We start from the raw sequence: 16,329 nt of genomic DNA, 5'->3' as shown, positions 1-16,329 counted from the left end.
TCTTCCTTCACATTGCAATAAAATCTTGCTTCATGCTTTTTCAAGAAACCATACCAAATCCCAAACAGAACCAACCACCAATAGTTTCTCTATCATCATAAGCACTGCCAACTCAATCGATGCATCCTTGAATCAAATGTATCAAGAAATCAATCAACTACAGGTACAATGATGAATCAACAATATTATAACTCTCCAATTTTCGCTAGATGATGTTGTAGGTCTATAATTTGTCATCCAACTTTCTGGAGGGTCTTGGTCACAAGCTTCCTTTAGTTTTCGGTCAAACTTCAAGTAATAGTGTATCCATCCAATATATGTCAAATTCTGCCTTCAACTCCCTCTGAAGGTAATATCTCATGAGTACTTCTTAAATCATTTGATTTGATTCCAAAGTATGAGGTCTTCTTAGATCATGAAATTGCTTTTTCGTATCCTTCAAGAATTAAGAGTAACTTTTCAAATGGAGATAAGTATCTTATTATAAACTTCTTCCTTTTACTGGGAGAACTTCTCCAAGACTTGCTTTCATGCTGCCATCTAAAGCTAAGTAATGAATTCTTTAATGCATACTTCACACTGCCTTCCCCCCTATAGAATATGCTTTGCTATGTTCTTCCAATTGTTTCATCTATTTGTCAAGGTCTAGTCATATAAGAAAAGTCTACTTCCTTAATATTATGCACTAGTCATTGTGATGTTACTAGCTTATTCTATGATGTATAAGATCAAATCTGCTTCACTAAATGTTAACTCTTTCTGGCTAGAGGAATACATATTATGTTGTAAGTTATATGTTGACTTCCAATGATATACTTTTAGATATTCTTTCCTTTTTTTCCTAATTTCCATCTTGTTAGCTTCCTCTAGATCTTCATGATGAAATTTTGGAGATATGAATCTTTCTACACTATTTGTGAATGTAAATGAATGCTTCTTCTAGAGTTTTGTGATGGATTCTATGTAGGCAACGATCAAGGAACTTCCTCTTCTTAATTTAGTGAGTCAATTCTAACTTCATCATTGTAGATGACTATGAGTTCCCTCTTAATTTTGATCTCCATGGAAAGACTTAATTTATGAATCCCAATAAACTTCTATGTTATCCCCATATATCATATAATTGTTTAGCCATCAATAAATACTATTTTATTTGTCATCTTCTAAGAAATAGAAATCAAACTTAATTACAAACCTGGTACAAAAATGGATTGTAGAGATATGTCCACTTGTCTTATTGTTAATAGTAGAGATCCTCGCTGTCTTCAACCTTGAGTTTCTTCAGAGCTTCTTCATCTTCAGTTGTTAATGCTTCATTTCATTCCTTCCTCTTATTGCTCTTATTGTTGTTAGAGTTCTTGGGACAATCTCTCTTGATATGTCCATATTCATGACAACCATACCATTGAACTTTGAACATGTCCTTGTCTCTATGAGACTTTTTGCCATTATTTTTGTGTCGAAACCCAAGCTTTCCAAATTTCTTTCTCGATCTGGCTGCAAAAGCTTGAGATTTTTCATTATTAGGTTCAATATCATCTTTAGCCTTTAGTCTTGATTCCTCTAGAACTCATGAAGCCCATAATTCGTCAATGGTTGGAGTTTCCTTTCTAGCATAGATGCCCTCTGCAAAACCATCCCACACTGGAGGTAGAGCATTGATTATAGAAGTAATCAATTCAGAATCATATATGGTTTCACTAAGCCCTTGAAATTGATCTTTGAATTTCGATATCTTCATAAAGTGTGAAGCCACGTTGTCTTCTTTTGACATCCTTGTTCCATAGAGTTGATTCCTTAGAAATATATTTTGACGGGTTGTATTGATGGAGTATAACTTTACCAATGTATCATAGACTTCCTTCGATGTAGACAAATATGAAACAATGGAAACGAGATGATCTTTGATGGACTCAAAGAGAATCCTTTGAGCTCTAATTTCTTCCTTATTGTATTTGGCCACTTCTTGAACATTGCCTTCAATGAATTGCATGACTTCATTTTCTTTAAGGACTTAATCAATCCTCTTCTTCCATGCTTTGAAATCGGATGCTCCATCAAGCTTGTTGCCTTCCTTGAAAATAGATGCCATTTGATTGGAAGTATTAGACATGTAGAATAGAAGAGTACTTACAAGAATACCTTCAAGGATGTCTTCAAGTGAGTGAGAATTGCTTCAGGAAAATGAGTGAATGATATCTTCAAGAGAATGATATTCAAGCTTCCTTCCTTAGCTTTGGTAGAGAGAGAGAATTGCTACAAGGGTGCCTTCAAGTATGCCAACAAGTTGTGATCTTCAAGCTTCCTTCCTTCACCTTAGCTTTGATACCATGTTGAGAAACCAAGTGTGATGAAGTCTAACACTTAATTTCTCTTCTTGATAATTACTTGTGAATGTTAGATGTTCTCTTATTACTTATTACTTATTATGTCTTCTTCATCAAACAATTATACATATGTTCAATCTTTTCAGGAAATATAGAGATCACAAAGAGACAAGGGACACCAAAATTAGGTTGCTAGCTAGGGCAAAACCCATAGGGAAAACCCAACAATCATTCTCTTATAGAATCAGATCAAATGAAAGATATCCAAAACCAAGACCAAGACCAAGACCAATCTGCCACCAAGATGCCAAGTCCAACCCTCCAAGTTAGCACCAAAGTCAAAGTCAATGTTGGTCAAACTTGCTCCAAATGTGGTTACCAATCTAAAATTTAGACTTGAAACTAGGGCTGAATTTCGGCCTGCAACTATCTCAAAAATTTCAGCCTCGGTCACAGAAATTTTGTCCTTGTACATGCGCGAACTATGAAAGTCAAGGATTCGGTCAACTAGGAATATTCTCCTTACTTTATCTTTGTCTTTCTCTCTTTTGACTCATGCGTTTTCTTCTTCACTTGGTTCAGAAAATGCTTCCTGTGATGTGTGAGTGTCTCAAGCAGGGCGAACTAGCTCTTATATATAGTTGCCTAGGAGTATCAAATAGGTGTCTCTTGGAGGGCCAAGCTGACTTGTCCAAGGAGGGCCAACTTGGTCATCTTGTGGACTAACGACTCAACATAAAATTCAAATTCCTTTCTCTTACAAATGTCCAAATAGGACATGACTCAAATACATTTTCTTTTGACTCATATTAAATTCTTTTTTACTCTTTTTTACTCTCTAAGCATGAAAAACATGCTTTGACAAAAATATAATGTATACAAATATAATAAATACATTAATAATAAATTTACATTATGGACACTGACACTAGTTACAACTTCAACAACAATCATATACAATTATTTTCACATGTGCAAGGAAAAGGACAATAATCTCTGAGGGGTGACAAAGACATTGAAGCTGCTCATTGACCATCTTTGACCTGTTTGTTTTGACTAAGATTCAGACTACTATTTTTTACTACTGTTTGACTAAATTTTGGACAAGAAGGTTGTATTGATCACGCAAGTTCAGACCTGTTTGACTGAAATTCTAGGCTCGTTGACCACAAGCTATTTGACCATAGGGCCGAGCTGACTTCAGGCCGAATTTCAGCCCCTCGACCAAAGTTGAATTTCATGCATCTTGAAGAATTTTGATCATCACTTTGACCAGATTTGACAAGTAATTTGAATTTGGATTGGGCACAGATTTCTAGAAATATTTTGATTTGTAATTTTGAAGAATTATTCTCCTTTAGAAGAAAAGTTGTGGGGTTTTTCCCCAAGTGGGTTTTCCCAGGGTAAATTCGTTGTCTCTATTGTGCTTGGTTGTCTCTTATTGATCCTACTGTTATCGTTGCATTACTGTTGAAGATTTTCTAAGTATAGTTACTTAATGATACATGTGGCATGTGATAAATTAAACTGATAAATAATTGGAAGTAATTATAAAGATTAGAATATCAGAACTGTTGAAGATTTTCTAAGTATAGTTACTTAATGATACATGTGGCATGCGATAAATTAAAGTGATAAATCATTGGAAGTAATTATAAAGATTAGAAGATCAGATTCTACTATGTACTATTGTAGAAAAACCAACAATGTGGTATTAGTTATTTGTTGTAGCATGATATTTTTTGGACTCTAGAGGCCATTTAAAGCCTCTTTGTTGGTGTATTTTTGGTTCAGAGATGCATTGCACTCAGTGATATTTTGGTTATATGCACTAGTTGTATGATTGAATTGTATCATCATCATGCAAAATTGTAAATGTTTTACTTTCTAAATTCTAAAGAGATTTGAATCTTTGTCTATATTTCATTTTTGTGTGTGTGTGTCCTCCATGTATTGTTTTCAGGGTCATCATGTCTCATGTCAGACTCTCGTATTTCCATGTTCCGTGTCATCGTGTCAAGTGATCTAGCCATGCATATGGTTTTGATACGCTGGGCAATCTCAGACGAGCACCACAAGTGATACTTATTAATACTGGTTCGTTCTTGACATTATTAATTATAAACTGTGTAAAAGCATAGAACTAAGTAAACTACACTTAAGTCTTGGGACAAATCTCGTCAGGGCCCTCTCAAAAACAGAGCTTCAAACTTTTTAGAGAGGGAAAACAAACGGTTAACATCTTCATAGTGCCAATATATTGTATGCCGCTGCTTTGCTTAATACAATAATTTCAAGAATGGATAAGATATTTGGTTTGTTAGCTACACGAATAATATAATCTGAGGACTTCTCATTGAATTAAAAAGCGAATGTTCCAAATTATACATAACTCAGACTGATATGCATTTCAACTGACCTGTTCTTGGGGACAACCACTAAAGTTTGCCAAGATTGGCAATATTGCTTATTGCCCTCAAGAAGGCATTGGTGTTCATTTTCTGAACCAAAAAAAAAATGCAAACAGTAAACCATAACAGAGAGCTTCAATTGGGTTTAAAGTTTAAACATACCGACACTACCAATACAATTGCACAGTATTATGATTTAACAAAATCCAACTTTAGAAGTTAACTCTACTGTATAAATGTATCAATCATACCACATATGGCACAGGTTTTAAGAAAATGATGGGTTCTGAGAGAATTCTCCATTATATTTTAACTTGCCATTCTATATCTCCCCGACTTTCTTATTTCAAAGATGTTATCTGCTGCGAGTAATACCATTCCTGGCTTTGTTTCGTTCTGGTTTACCTACTTTTGACTTTCCATATTTCTCCCCCTCACTTGTTTTGTCAAACGGATCATCATCCTTGAAATCATCAAGATCATCATCAAGCCCATCTAAGTCGTCATCATTTTCCTCTCTCCTCCCTCTTACTCGAGAAGCAGAACATGGCTCCCTCGTTCTTCTGTTTTCTGTTATGTATTCTCACCTACCAGAGGATCTTGCTTCCTCTCCTCTCAACTTTGATCTAGATGCCTGAGGTTGTTCATCCTCGGATCCAGTAAGATCATTAAGCCCATGAAAATCGTCATCATTTGCTTCCCTCCCACTCATTCGAGAAGAAGAAGATGGATCCCTCCCTCTTCTGCTCTGTACTCTGTGTTCTCCCCTATCAGAAGATCTTGCTTTCCCTCCTCTTAACTTTGATCTAGATGGCCAAGGTTGATCATCTTCAGATCCAAATGGATCATCATTATCATCATCTTCATCCAAATCCCCAGAGTTTTTGAAACTGCTTTTATCTCCTGTTTGTTTAGAGAATGAGGATCTCTCAGATGATCCAGATTCCTTCCTCTGATCACTTCCAAACTGCCCATCTTCATCATCAGTATCATCATAATTGTGAACCCTTCCTTTTCCTCTGGCACTGGTAGAGTCTCTACCATATCTGTCATATACTCTTCCAACAATTGCCTTGTTCCAATTAGAATCATCATCATCATCATCTAATTCTAAGTTCGAAAAGAGATTTGCTTTAGCACTGGAAGACTGCAAACTGATATCCGCTTCCAGATCCCATCGACTGGAAGATTTCTTCTCATTCCCTTCTTTCCTTCTACCAACTGTGGTTCCACTTTTACCTTCACGCCCAGGGATGTCAGCAAAATCAAAATTGCCATCATTAATGCCAAGACCCTTGCTCCTCCTTGCACCATTAAGCAAATCATCATCACTTATAGAACCATGATCATATTCATCATTCTGGGCCTCTGAACAGTTTGCTGTCTTAACTGGATGTGTCAACTTAGGTTCTAAATGTTTAGACTGTTGAAAGTCACCCGTAGCATCAGTCTGATGATCATTCCAACCTTGCCTGGAATTATGTGTATCCTCATCCTTTGGACGCTTACAATCACACTTGAGGCATGTCATATTTCTTCTAAAATTGTTGAATTTGCACCTGCAATAGTTTTTAGTTTACTCTTGTCAGGTGCACGTTTTGACTTGAATACTGGTTCAACTGTTATGTGTTTCATGATATGTGCAACAATCAGAGCAAAGAGACAGATATTAGATTATCTATATATCCTTATGAAATATAGAAAACTTACACTGGGCATTCCCAGTCCCCTGGATTCTTCAACTTCTGTGACTGCTGAAAAGCACTCCTAGCATCAGTACGATAATCACTCTGACCATGCTCGGCATTCTGCATATGTTCATCCTTTGGACGCTTACAATGACAATTAAGGCATGTCATATTTCTACCAAAATTTAAGAAATCACACCTGCAAAATAATTTTTCAGTTCACTCTTGTCAGGTGCACATTTTAAACTTAAAACACTACTACTGTGTTACAGAAATCATGTAACAATCATGATAAATAAACAGAAAATCAAATTGTCTATAGAACATATCCTAATGAACTACAGAAAACTTACGCTGGACATTCCCACTCCCCTTGTTGTAGCTGCTCTTTAGGACGCCTCTCATTACATTTTATGCATGTTGTATTCCTGGCAAAGATTACTCTATTGCACCTGCAAATGCATATGAAGATATTTAAGACAATCTCTAAATATCCTGGTAGGATACAGAAAAGCAATTCCAAAAGGAAATAAAAAGAAGAAAAACTTACCTTGGACAAAGCCAATCCCCTTTTTTCATTTCAACATCAGTAATGCCTGGTCTCTTCATCAGCAGAGGTGGTGACTGCTTTTTTCTTGGAAAATACTGCTCGGGCTTAGTCCTGGGAAAGTTTGGATCAAGTGGAGTTGCACTCAACTGAACCACCTCTTTCAGCAACTTACGAACAGATGCTATTATTGTTTCTCTCATATGTAACTCATTCGAAGCCGAACCCACCAGAGGATCAAGCCCGTAAGTAAGCAACACCCGCATTATATCATCCATCCGTGCGTCTTCCCCTTGGTGGGGCTTTACGTCTGCCCTGTTACAGGAGCCTCTTAGGTTGCACATGCCACATACCTGAGAAAATTAAGTTTGAATGTTACATTCTGGTGCTAATGGTGGCTCACAAACAAAATGAAAAGAAGAGTCTTCAAAAACTCACTCATACAACAAAAACCTTACAAATAGTTGAAACTGAACTTACAACTGCTTCGTCCAAGTTCACATATGCCCTCAAACGCTTCCCTGAATTGACCACCTTTCTGTTTGTGTTGTGGCATCCATACTCCACGACAGCTTTAATATCTTCCCTAGACAAGGATCTGTACCAATAAATCACTTTAATGATCAAAGTATGAACCTGGCATTGTAACAAACAAAATAAGACGACAGAAGTTCATATCAAGGATAAACTTGGCATTGAATTACAAACCCCTGATCACAATAACTGCACCCTGAAAAGTAAATAAAAATAACAAAAATATCTCTTTACAAAATAAAAATGTGGAACCAGGTATTAGATTAAAATGAAGAGAAACAAGAAGTACATTGGTTGCCAGCAGACAAGATGATAGAGCTTCCTAAAGTTTAAATGCCATCTTAAAATTTTGGGTCAATACTTTGTAACAAACTATGTGAATCACCAAAAACAGCAGATCTTCAGAAAGGACAAAGAAAGGAAATAGAGGGAAACCATGTAAACACTGCAAGAAACAACATGAATCTGAACTGAAACAGCCACTAATACTTTTAACTTAAGTTTTAACTCCCAGTCAGAATAGACAAAGTGACTTGAAACCGGAATCAAGAATATTCAGACAGCCAGAAATAAGTTGATGTGATGTGCCTGAACCCACTCCATAGAAATGGTTACCAATTCCTTTTTTTCAGCTCTGTGGCATACCTGCTCCCAAACTGAAAATAGAGTACTAATAACTTTAACACTACCTCATCGAGGTCAAAAACTCTCCTGTGCTCTTCTTTTGTCCAGTAACAGTAATAAAACTCATTGATGTTGAAGATTTGCAATTACAGGGCTGTTAATGTGATTATCGAGAATTCCATCACACAACCCAAGCATATTCCCACTTCAGTAGGCCAGCTCATATTAGCCATAACTTACATGTCCTATAAAACATATGAAAACAAAACTCCTGGAATGAAATTTCCCGTGGAACAAGTTTCAGAGGCAACTTCTTCACTGTTCTTCTGATGCCATCAACAGATCCCAGGTCACCAATTTTTCAAGTGTCACCGATTTTATCTTACACTTCTTTGCAGATCACACTTTTGATGCGATCAGTGGTCCCTTGTGAGTTCAAATTCTTAGACTGGTTTGTCTGGTTGACCCTGTTAAAGAAGTTGCTTTGTCTTTGCCTTGAGTTGATTTTGATGAATTAAGTCAATGATTTGATTGTGGTGACATATGTGGATGCTTTGATCCCCTGGACTATTTATGGATGACAAAGGTCTCCTTGGTGTTTATGCATTCAATTAATGGTTTTTTCTGCTCTTGCGTTGGTTAATGAAAGAAAGATACAAAGTTTACAACCTTTTAAAACCTAGGTTCATTAAGCTTTTTATCTTATAGTCTCCATTCATATGCACGTTTAACTTGTCCTCATAAGGTAAGGTTTCCTTGGATCAATTTCCAAATGTGCACACTAACCAATTAATTATATGTTAATTTTAGGTATGTTCTATGCTTAGAGCAATTTATTTCAATTTTCACAGTTAGCTCAATATCTTTTCCAGATTAGCAATCACATCAGCATTAAAGTAAACTGCAGATAGAACATAAACATAAATCGCAGAAGACAAGCCAAGACAAGAGGACACAAGATGTGGCGCTAGCCAGGGACAAACCCCAATGTGGGGAAACCCTTGATCAATTCTTCTTATATGTTCTTCAATAGTTCAGCAGAGAGAGAGAGAGAGATAGTACATTTACAATAGAAGTCAACACTTTGACTTTCTATATCTACATGAGATCAGTTGAAGACATGCTGTTTCAACTGATTCTCCAAGGTGACTCCTTCACCTGTCATGTGCTGCATCTCGTTCATACGCTGCACCTCATCATGCTGCTCCATGTTGCACTTATCATCACAGTACAGGACCTTAATGACCATGCTATGCACTTCATGTTGCTGCCCCTGTCACTGTGCTGCTCCAATCATTGAGCTGCTCTTATCACGGATCTGCACCGAATGTTGTACTCATCGCTGATCTGCACTCAATGCTGCACCATCACTGATCTGTACTCAATGACTGCTATGCTGCACTTCATCATCAGTTGCACCTGTCACTGTGTTACACCCAATCATACACTCAAGGCATACTGCAATACATCATCATCATCATGCTGCAATACCTTGTTGCTATACATCATGCTGCTGCAATACTTATGATGCTCTTAACATACAACATCCACTTTGCTGCATATCAGCCTTAGCTGCTTGCGATGGCTTGCTGCCTAGCAAAGCAGCTAGGCTATAGTTCCATATTCCTTCAAGCAGACCCAAACTAGACCCTAGATAGCAGCTTAGCCCTCTGACTTCTAATCTAATGACAGCTGCTCCCAAATGTATCTCATCCATGCTTTTGACCAGCAGTGAGATAGCTGTAGTTATGGCTAGATGTGACAGCGTATGAGGACATCTTCACGTCTGAGATTAGGGCCTCTTTAGGCCTCCTTACGGCAGCTTGAGGAACTCTTCACCATGTCATTCAAGATACTTCTAGACCTTCCTTTGACGCTGTCCCTGTGCATCATAAGGCTATGGTATGACTGCGGCTAGGGCATTCTTGAATACACTTCCTTTTGACTGCGTCTAGAGCTATTTAAGATCTCCTCTTTCCTGAGTGTATGAATTCTTCTCTTGCTGCATAGAACCCTTAGTGAACTGTGGTTAGGGCAGCATAGATGCCTCTTTGAAATTGCGGATTAGATTGAGTGCTGGGACAGTAGATGGGAAACCTTTTAGGCAGCATATGATGGCTCTCTTTGACTGCTAGAGATCTTCTAGAACAGCGACCAAGTCTTTCCATTTTCAGCGGCTAGGTTAAGGCTAGAGTCCTCCCAATAGGACTGCGGTTAGGGCTTGCATTTACAGCAGTATAAGAACCCTCTTTAACTGCATCCTAGAACAGTTTGTTAGGGCAGTGTTAGGGCATTTATTCTTGCTGTGTAGTAAGGTCACGTTTAGGGCAGCGTAGAACCTTTCTTAGAGGGATGTCCTCCCTGCGTTATGAGACCTTCCTCCCTGACTGTGTGAGCTTACTTCTTCCTGCGTATGAGACTTCTCCATCAGGGCAGCGTAGATCCTTGTCCATGACAGCTTCCAGGGCGGCGTATCACCTAGAGCACTCCTTCTTGATCTCATCTTCATCAAACCCAAAACAAGATGAAGAGAGATCACAAGAGTTAGAGTGTGTCAAATGACTTAGTCATCTTCTATTTATACTAAAATGTAGAGCACAAGAGGGGGTTATTTGGTTGCTAGCCGACCTTGACGAATTGTCCCATAACACAAATAAATTCATATCTCTATGAATACTTATTGGAATCGGATGATCTTTAGATCAATCCTACACCTCTCGATGAGAGGGATCCAAGAAAAATATCAGCTTCCATTAATAAGATGACCCATATGGAGTTTTGCCCTAGTTGCCAATTTTAACACTACCTCTCAACTAGGGAGAACTCCATCCGCTGATCCATATGTCCAACTGTACTATCTATGCCATTAGTGTCCTGCACGGCTCTGCTCTACTGAACTTTGCTCTGCTAAGCTCTGCTTTACTTTGCTCTACTCTGTTCTGCTGAACCATGAAGAAGAAGAATTGATCGAGAATGTCTCATACCATTCTCTATTGACCCGAAGTCAATTTTATCTTAAGAGAGTGTGTCACATCACTCTTACTGACCCGAAGTCAGTTTTATTGATCCCAGATCAATATCACAAGAGAGTGTCTCAAACCACTCATACTGATCCTAGATCAGTTTCATTGATCCTAGATCAATGGAGGTCATCCTAGCATAGGGAGTACGATAGATACAACCAATGTCACATGGTTCAGGTTCGAGTTCGGGTTCGACAATGATTAGGTTCGGTTTGAGTTCGAATTTTTTGATGAGATTCACCATTAGGTTCGTCTACATATATTAATTTAAAATGAATTATAGGATAAAATATTAAGAAATCAACATCAGTAAAAAATGCTATCACGAACATGGAAACTGCAAGCTTGAGTTGTAACATGAAGTTATGAGTTTTAATCTATGGACTTGGTCAATGGCTATGAGGTTCGATGAGGTTTGTCGAATCTCAACATTTTTTTAAGGTTCGCCAAAATTCGAACCTCAAGGTTAAATTTCAACGAACCTTGTGACATAGGATACAAAGATGCATCCATCAATAGTACTACTATGGTCCCTATCCTCATTTCCTTGCTCACTGATCAGATGAGAGGTACTTCCCATGAGTCTCAGACTGCATGGGTAGGATGCCTCGACAAGAGAACTAATCATCCTGTCCACAGGAGAACGAATCATCCTGTCCACTGGATGCCACGAAGAACTAATCATCCTGTCCACAGGAGAACGAATCATCCTGTCCAGTGGATGCCATGGAGAACTAATCATCCTGGCCTACAAGAGAACTAATCATCCTGTTCCACAGTCGCCACAGAGAACGAATCATCCTGGCCCACAGGAGAACTAATCATCCTATTCCATAGTTGCCACGGAGAACTAATCATCCTGGCCCATAGGAGAACTAATCATCCTGTACATAGCGCACCACCAGGGGAGGGTGAGTCACCCTGTGGTCGTATGTTGCTCCAGTAAGTATCCCAAGCCCCCCAGAACTCCCAGAACTCAATGCGTGCAACATGCAGGACCCTTATAAGAAGGTCTCTCAACGACTCCAAGTCGTTCAGGAAAGTCGTAGATTTGACCTTTCCCGAGGCTTTGACAAAATGTCTACGACCTGTACATCAGTCTCAATGTGATGAAGCCTCCTCGCTCATCGACTTACCATATCCCAGATAAGGCAGTATCTGATGTCTATCTGCTGGAGCAATCATTGAATACAGGATTCCTCAATAATCAAATCCCCCCTCTAGTTGTCACAGAGAATCACAGTGGTATTCATCATGTGTACAAACAACTCACTGAAGAGCTTCCACAACTAGGCAGCTTCATACGAGATCATATTCGTAGCTATGTATTCGGTCTCGGCGGTGCTTATAGCAACCGACTTCTGCTTCCTGCTCATCCATGATATCGAAGCAAAATCCAAAGAGAACCAACACTGAGAAGTGCTCTAGTGATCCTCCACACTGCCTGCCCAGTGAGCATTCAAATAATCATGTCGTTTCATATTTCCAATAGTGTATCTTAATCCATGAGAGATTATGCCCCGAAGATATCTCAAAAGATTCTTGGCACCAATCCAGTGAGGCTCAACCAAATATGAGCTCACCATGCTAACTGCAAAACATATGTCCGGACGGAAGTTCACCAAGAATATTAATGCAAATGAGTTTATAGAACTCAGAGGCATTTCCCAAATCTGGTCCAGCATCATCACCTTATAACTTCTGAAAGTTAAGATCCTCGAAGTAGTCACGGGCTTGCAATTTACCATTTCACATCTGGAATCCAACTCCCTCTTACTTCTGCAAGTGAGAGGGCCTGCACCTGTCAGAAATAGGTCGTCCTCAAAAGGTGTCGGTATGAGAGGTCTATCATCCACAACCCTTGGGTAATGGTTTGGATCGGTTTCACTCCTAGTGAATCTCAGCTCCATCAGACAGCTATCAATCCTCTCATACTACGCCCGGGGTATTTTGTTTAAAGCCATAGAGGGCTTTCTTCCTCCTCTATACATGAGATTTTTGATCATGAATCTCAAACCTCCTCAGGTTGTTCCAAACCTGTGGACCTGCTACATGAGGGGAATGGTCCCCTTGTAAGATTTTCCTTCAGTACATCTCAGACATGTACATTCATGCTCCTTTTGAATTCAGGCATCCCAGTCACCATCTGACTCACAAACCTCCGGTGCTATAGATGCGATATGTAAATTGACATGATCCTCAATGGACCATCCTGCAACATGATACAAATTGCCAATCCTGAACCCACGAGTAAAAGCATCTTAGAAAATTCTATTTTCAAACACGTACCTTTCCAATGATGAATGCCACCCTGAAACCTTTTGACTTCCATTGTCGAAATGGACACCAGATTCTTCTTACAATCAGGTACATAAAAGAGATTCTTGTAAATGAATCGAGTTACCCTCATTCATTTGAGGGGGAACATTCCCTACACCCTTTCCGGGATAGGTGGCATCGGCTCCAAGTATAATCCCACGATTGTTTCCATCTCTACCAAATTAGAGAGTGCACCCTTCTATCCGATGAAGTGCCTTGAAGCACTACAATCACTAAGCCAAATTCCCAAAAACTCTGAAGGAGAGGGCCAATACAAGATAATGCTTATTTATCTTATCAAAAACAACATTTGATTCTTCATACCTGGGGTTCCTTGCTTTCTTTGAAGAGTCGGCCATTTCCTTGATGACCTGCATTACCTGTTATTCCTTTGATCATTGAAGATGTCCCTGGAATGATTGTTATCTTCATCAAGAGATGTGTCTCTGCCATTTGGACACTCCTTCGCATAATGGCCGAACTTATTGCAACCAAGGCATCTACCTTTCCTTCCACCCTTAGATTCGAAATTCCCATTGAAGTGATCTTCAAGCCATCAGAATCTTCCACTGCGCCATTCTGATAATATTCTCTGCTTCGACTTCACCCTCGGTGAATTTGAAGAGGGATGAGAAACCCATTCATCCTTTTGTCCTTTCCCAACTATCCTCGGTGATTGCTCTTTCACTCTTGCTTGGGCTTTGTCTTCACCTCAGCTCTGATCCCATGTTAATTTTAGGTATGTTCTATGCTTAGAGCAATTTATTTCAATTTTCACAGTTATCTCAATATCTTTTCCAGATTAGCAATCACATCAACATTAAAGTAAACTGCAGATAGAACATAAACATAAATCGCAGAAGACAAGCCAAGACAAGAGGACACAAGATGTGGTGCTAGCCAGGGACAAACCCCAATGTGGGGAAACCCTTGATCAATTCTTCTTATATGTTCTTCAATAGTTCAGCAGAGAGAGAGAAAGAGAGATAGTACATTTACAACAGAAGTCAACACTTTGACTTTCTATATCTACATGAGATCAGTTGAAGACATGCTGATTCAACTGATTCTCCAAGGTGACTCCTTCACTTGTCATGTGCTGCATCTCGTTCATACGCTGCACCTCATCATGCTGCTCCATGTTGCACTTATCATCACAGTACAGGACCTTAATGACCATGCTATGCACTTCATGTTGCTGCTCCTGTCACTGTGCTGCTCTAATCATTGAGCTGCTCTTATCACGGATCTGCACCCAATGTTGTACTCATCGATGATCTGCACTCAATCCTGCACCATCACTGATCTGTACTCAATGACTGCTATGCTGCACTTCATCATCAGTTGCACCTGTCACTGTGTTACACCCAATCATACACTCAAGGCATACTGCAATACATCATCATCATCATGCTGCAATACCTTGTTGCTATACATCCTGCTGCTGCAATACTTATGATGCTCTTAACATACAACATCCACTTTGCTGCACATTAGCCTTAGCTGCTTGCAATGGCTTGCAGCCTAGCAAAGCAACTAGGCTATAGTTCCATATTCCTTCAAGCAGACCCAAACTAGACCCTAGATAGCAGCTTAGCCCTCTGACTTCTAATCTAATGACAGCTACTCCCAAATGTATCTCATCCATGCTTTTGACCAGCAATGAGATAGCTGTAGTTATGGCTAGATATGACAGCGTATGAGGACATCTTCACGTCTGAGATTAGGGCCTCTTTAGGCCTCCTTACGGCGGCTTGAGGAACTCTTCACCATGTCATTCAAGATACTCCTAGACCTTCCTTTGACGCTGTCCCTGTGCATCATAAGGCTATGGTATGACTGCGGCTAGGGCATTCTTGAATACACTTCCTTTTGACTGCGTCTAGAGCTATTTAAGATCTCCTCTTTCCTGCGTGTATGAATTCTTCTCTTGCTGCATAGAACCCTTAGTGAACTGCGGTTACGGCAGCATAGATGCCTCTTTGAAATTGTGGATTAGATTGAGTGCTGGGACAGTAGATGGGAAACCTTTTAGGCAGCGTATGATGGCTCTCTTTGACTGCTAGAGATCTTCTAGAACAGCGGCCAAGTCTTTCCATTTTCAGCGGCTAGGTTAAGGCTAGAGTCCTCCCAATAGGACTGCGGTTAGGGCTTGCATTTACAGCAGTATAAGAACCCTCTTTAACTGCGTCCTAGAACAGTTTGTTAGGGCAGCGTTAGGGTATTTATTCTTGCTGTGTAGTAAGGTCACGTTTAGGGCAGCGTAGAACCTTTCTTAGAGGGCTGTCCTCCCTGCATTATGAGACCTTCCTCCCTGACTGTGTGAGCCTACTTCTTGCTGCGTATGAGACTTCTCCATCAGGGCAGCATAGATCCTTGTCCATGACAGCTTCTAGGGCATCTTCTATTAGGGCAGCATATCACCTAGAGCACTCCTTCTAGATCTCATCTTCATCAAACCCAAAACAAGATGAAGAGAGATCACAAGAGTGAGTGTGTCAAATGACTTAAAGTCCTCTTCTATTTATACTAAAACATAGAGCACAAGAGGGGGTTATTTGGTTGCTGGCCGACCTTGACGAATTGTCCCATAACAGAAATAAATTCATATCTCCATGAATACTTATTGGAATAAGATGATCTTTAGATCAATCCTACACCTCTCGATGAGAGGGATCCAAGAAAAATATCAGCTTCCATTAATAAGATGACCCATATGGAGTTTCGCCCTAGTTGCCAATTTTAACATTATATTATCTAGTTGACAATGTTACTTAAGTTGCTTTATCTTTGCCTTGAATCGATTGTGGTAACTTAAGTGGATGCGTTGATCCCCTGGACTATTTATGGATCACA

General features: G+C 39.4%; 1 protein-coding gene across 1 annotated transcript in view; it reads right to left on the bottom strand.

Moving 5' to 3' along the window:
• Positions 1-5,220: 5,220 nt before the first annotated feature.
• Positions 5,221-16,329, bottom strand: part of LOC149167358 (uncharacterized) — a 75,139-nt gene continuing 64,030 nt past the window's right edge. The window contains exons 2-6 of the mRNA XM_089432956.1: positions 7,454-7,571; positions 6,977-7,326; positions 6,780-6,878; positions 6,449-6,625; positions 5,221-6,297 (exon numbers count right to left, since the gene is read on the bottom strand). Coding sequence (XP_089289082.1) covers positions 5,322-6,297; positions 6,449-6,625; positions 6,780-6,878; positions 6,977-7,326; positions 7,454-7,571 — 1,720 coding nt within the window. The 3' untranslated portion in view covers positions 5,221-5,321. The remainder of the gene's footprint in view (positions 6,298-6,448; positions 6,626-6,779; positions 6,879-6,976; positions 7,327-7,453; positions 7,572-16,329) is intronic.

The sequence above is a fragment of the Pinus tabuliformis genome, chromosome 5_1, assembly GCF_031772625.1.
Source record: "Pinus tabuliformis cultivar Carrire ecotype Pingquan chromosome 5_1, CPIR1, whole genome shotgun sequence".
NCBI classification, from domain to species: domain Eukaryota; kingdom Viridiplantae; phylum Streptophyta; class Pinopsida; order Pinales; family Pinaceae; genus Pinus; species Pinus tabuliformis.
The sequence above is the reverse complement of the archived record's forward strand: the minus strand, read 5'-3'. Positions and strand labels throughout refer to the sequence as shown.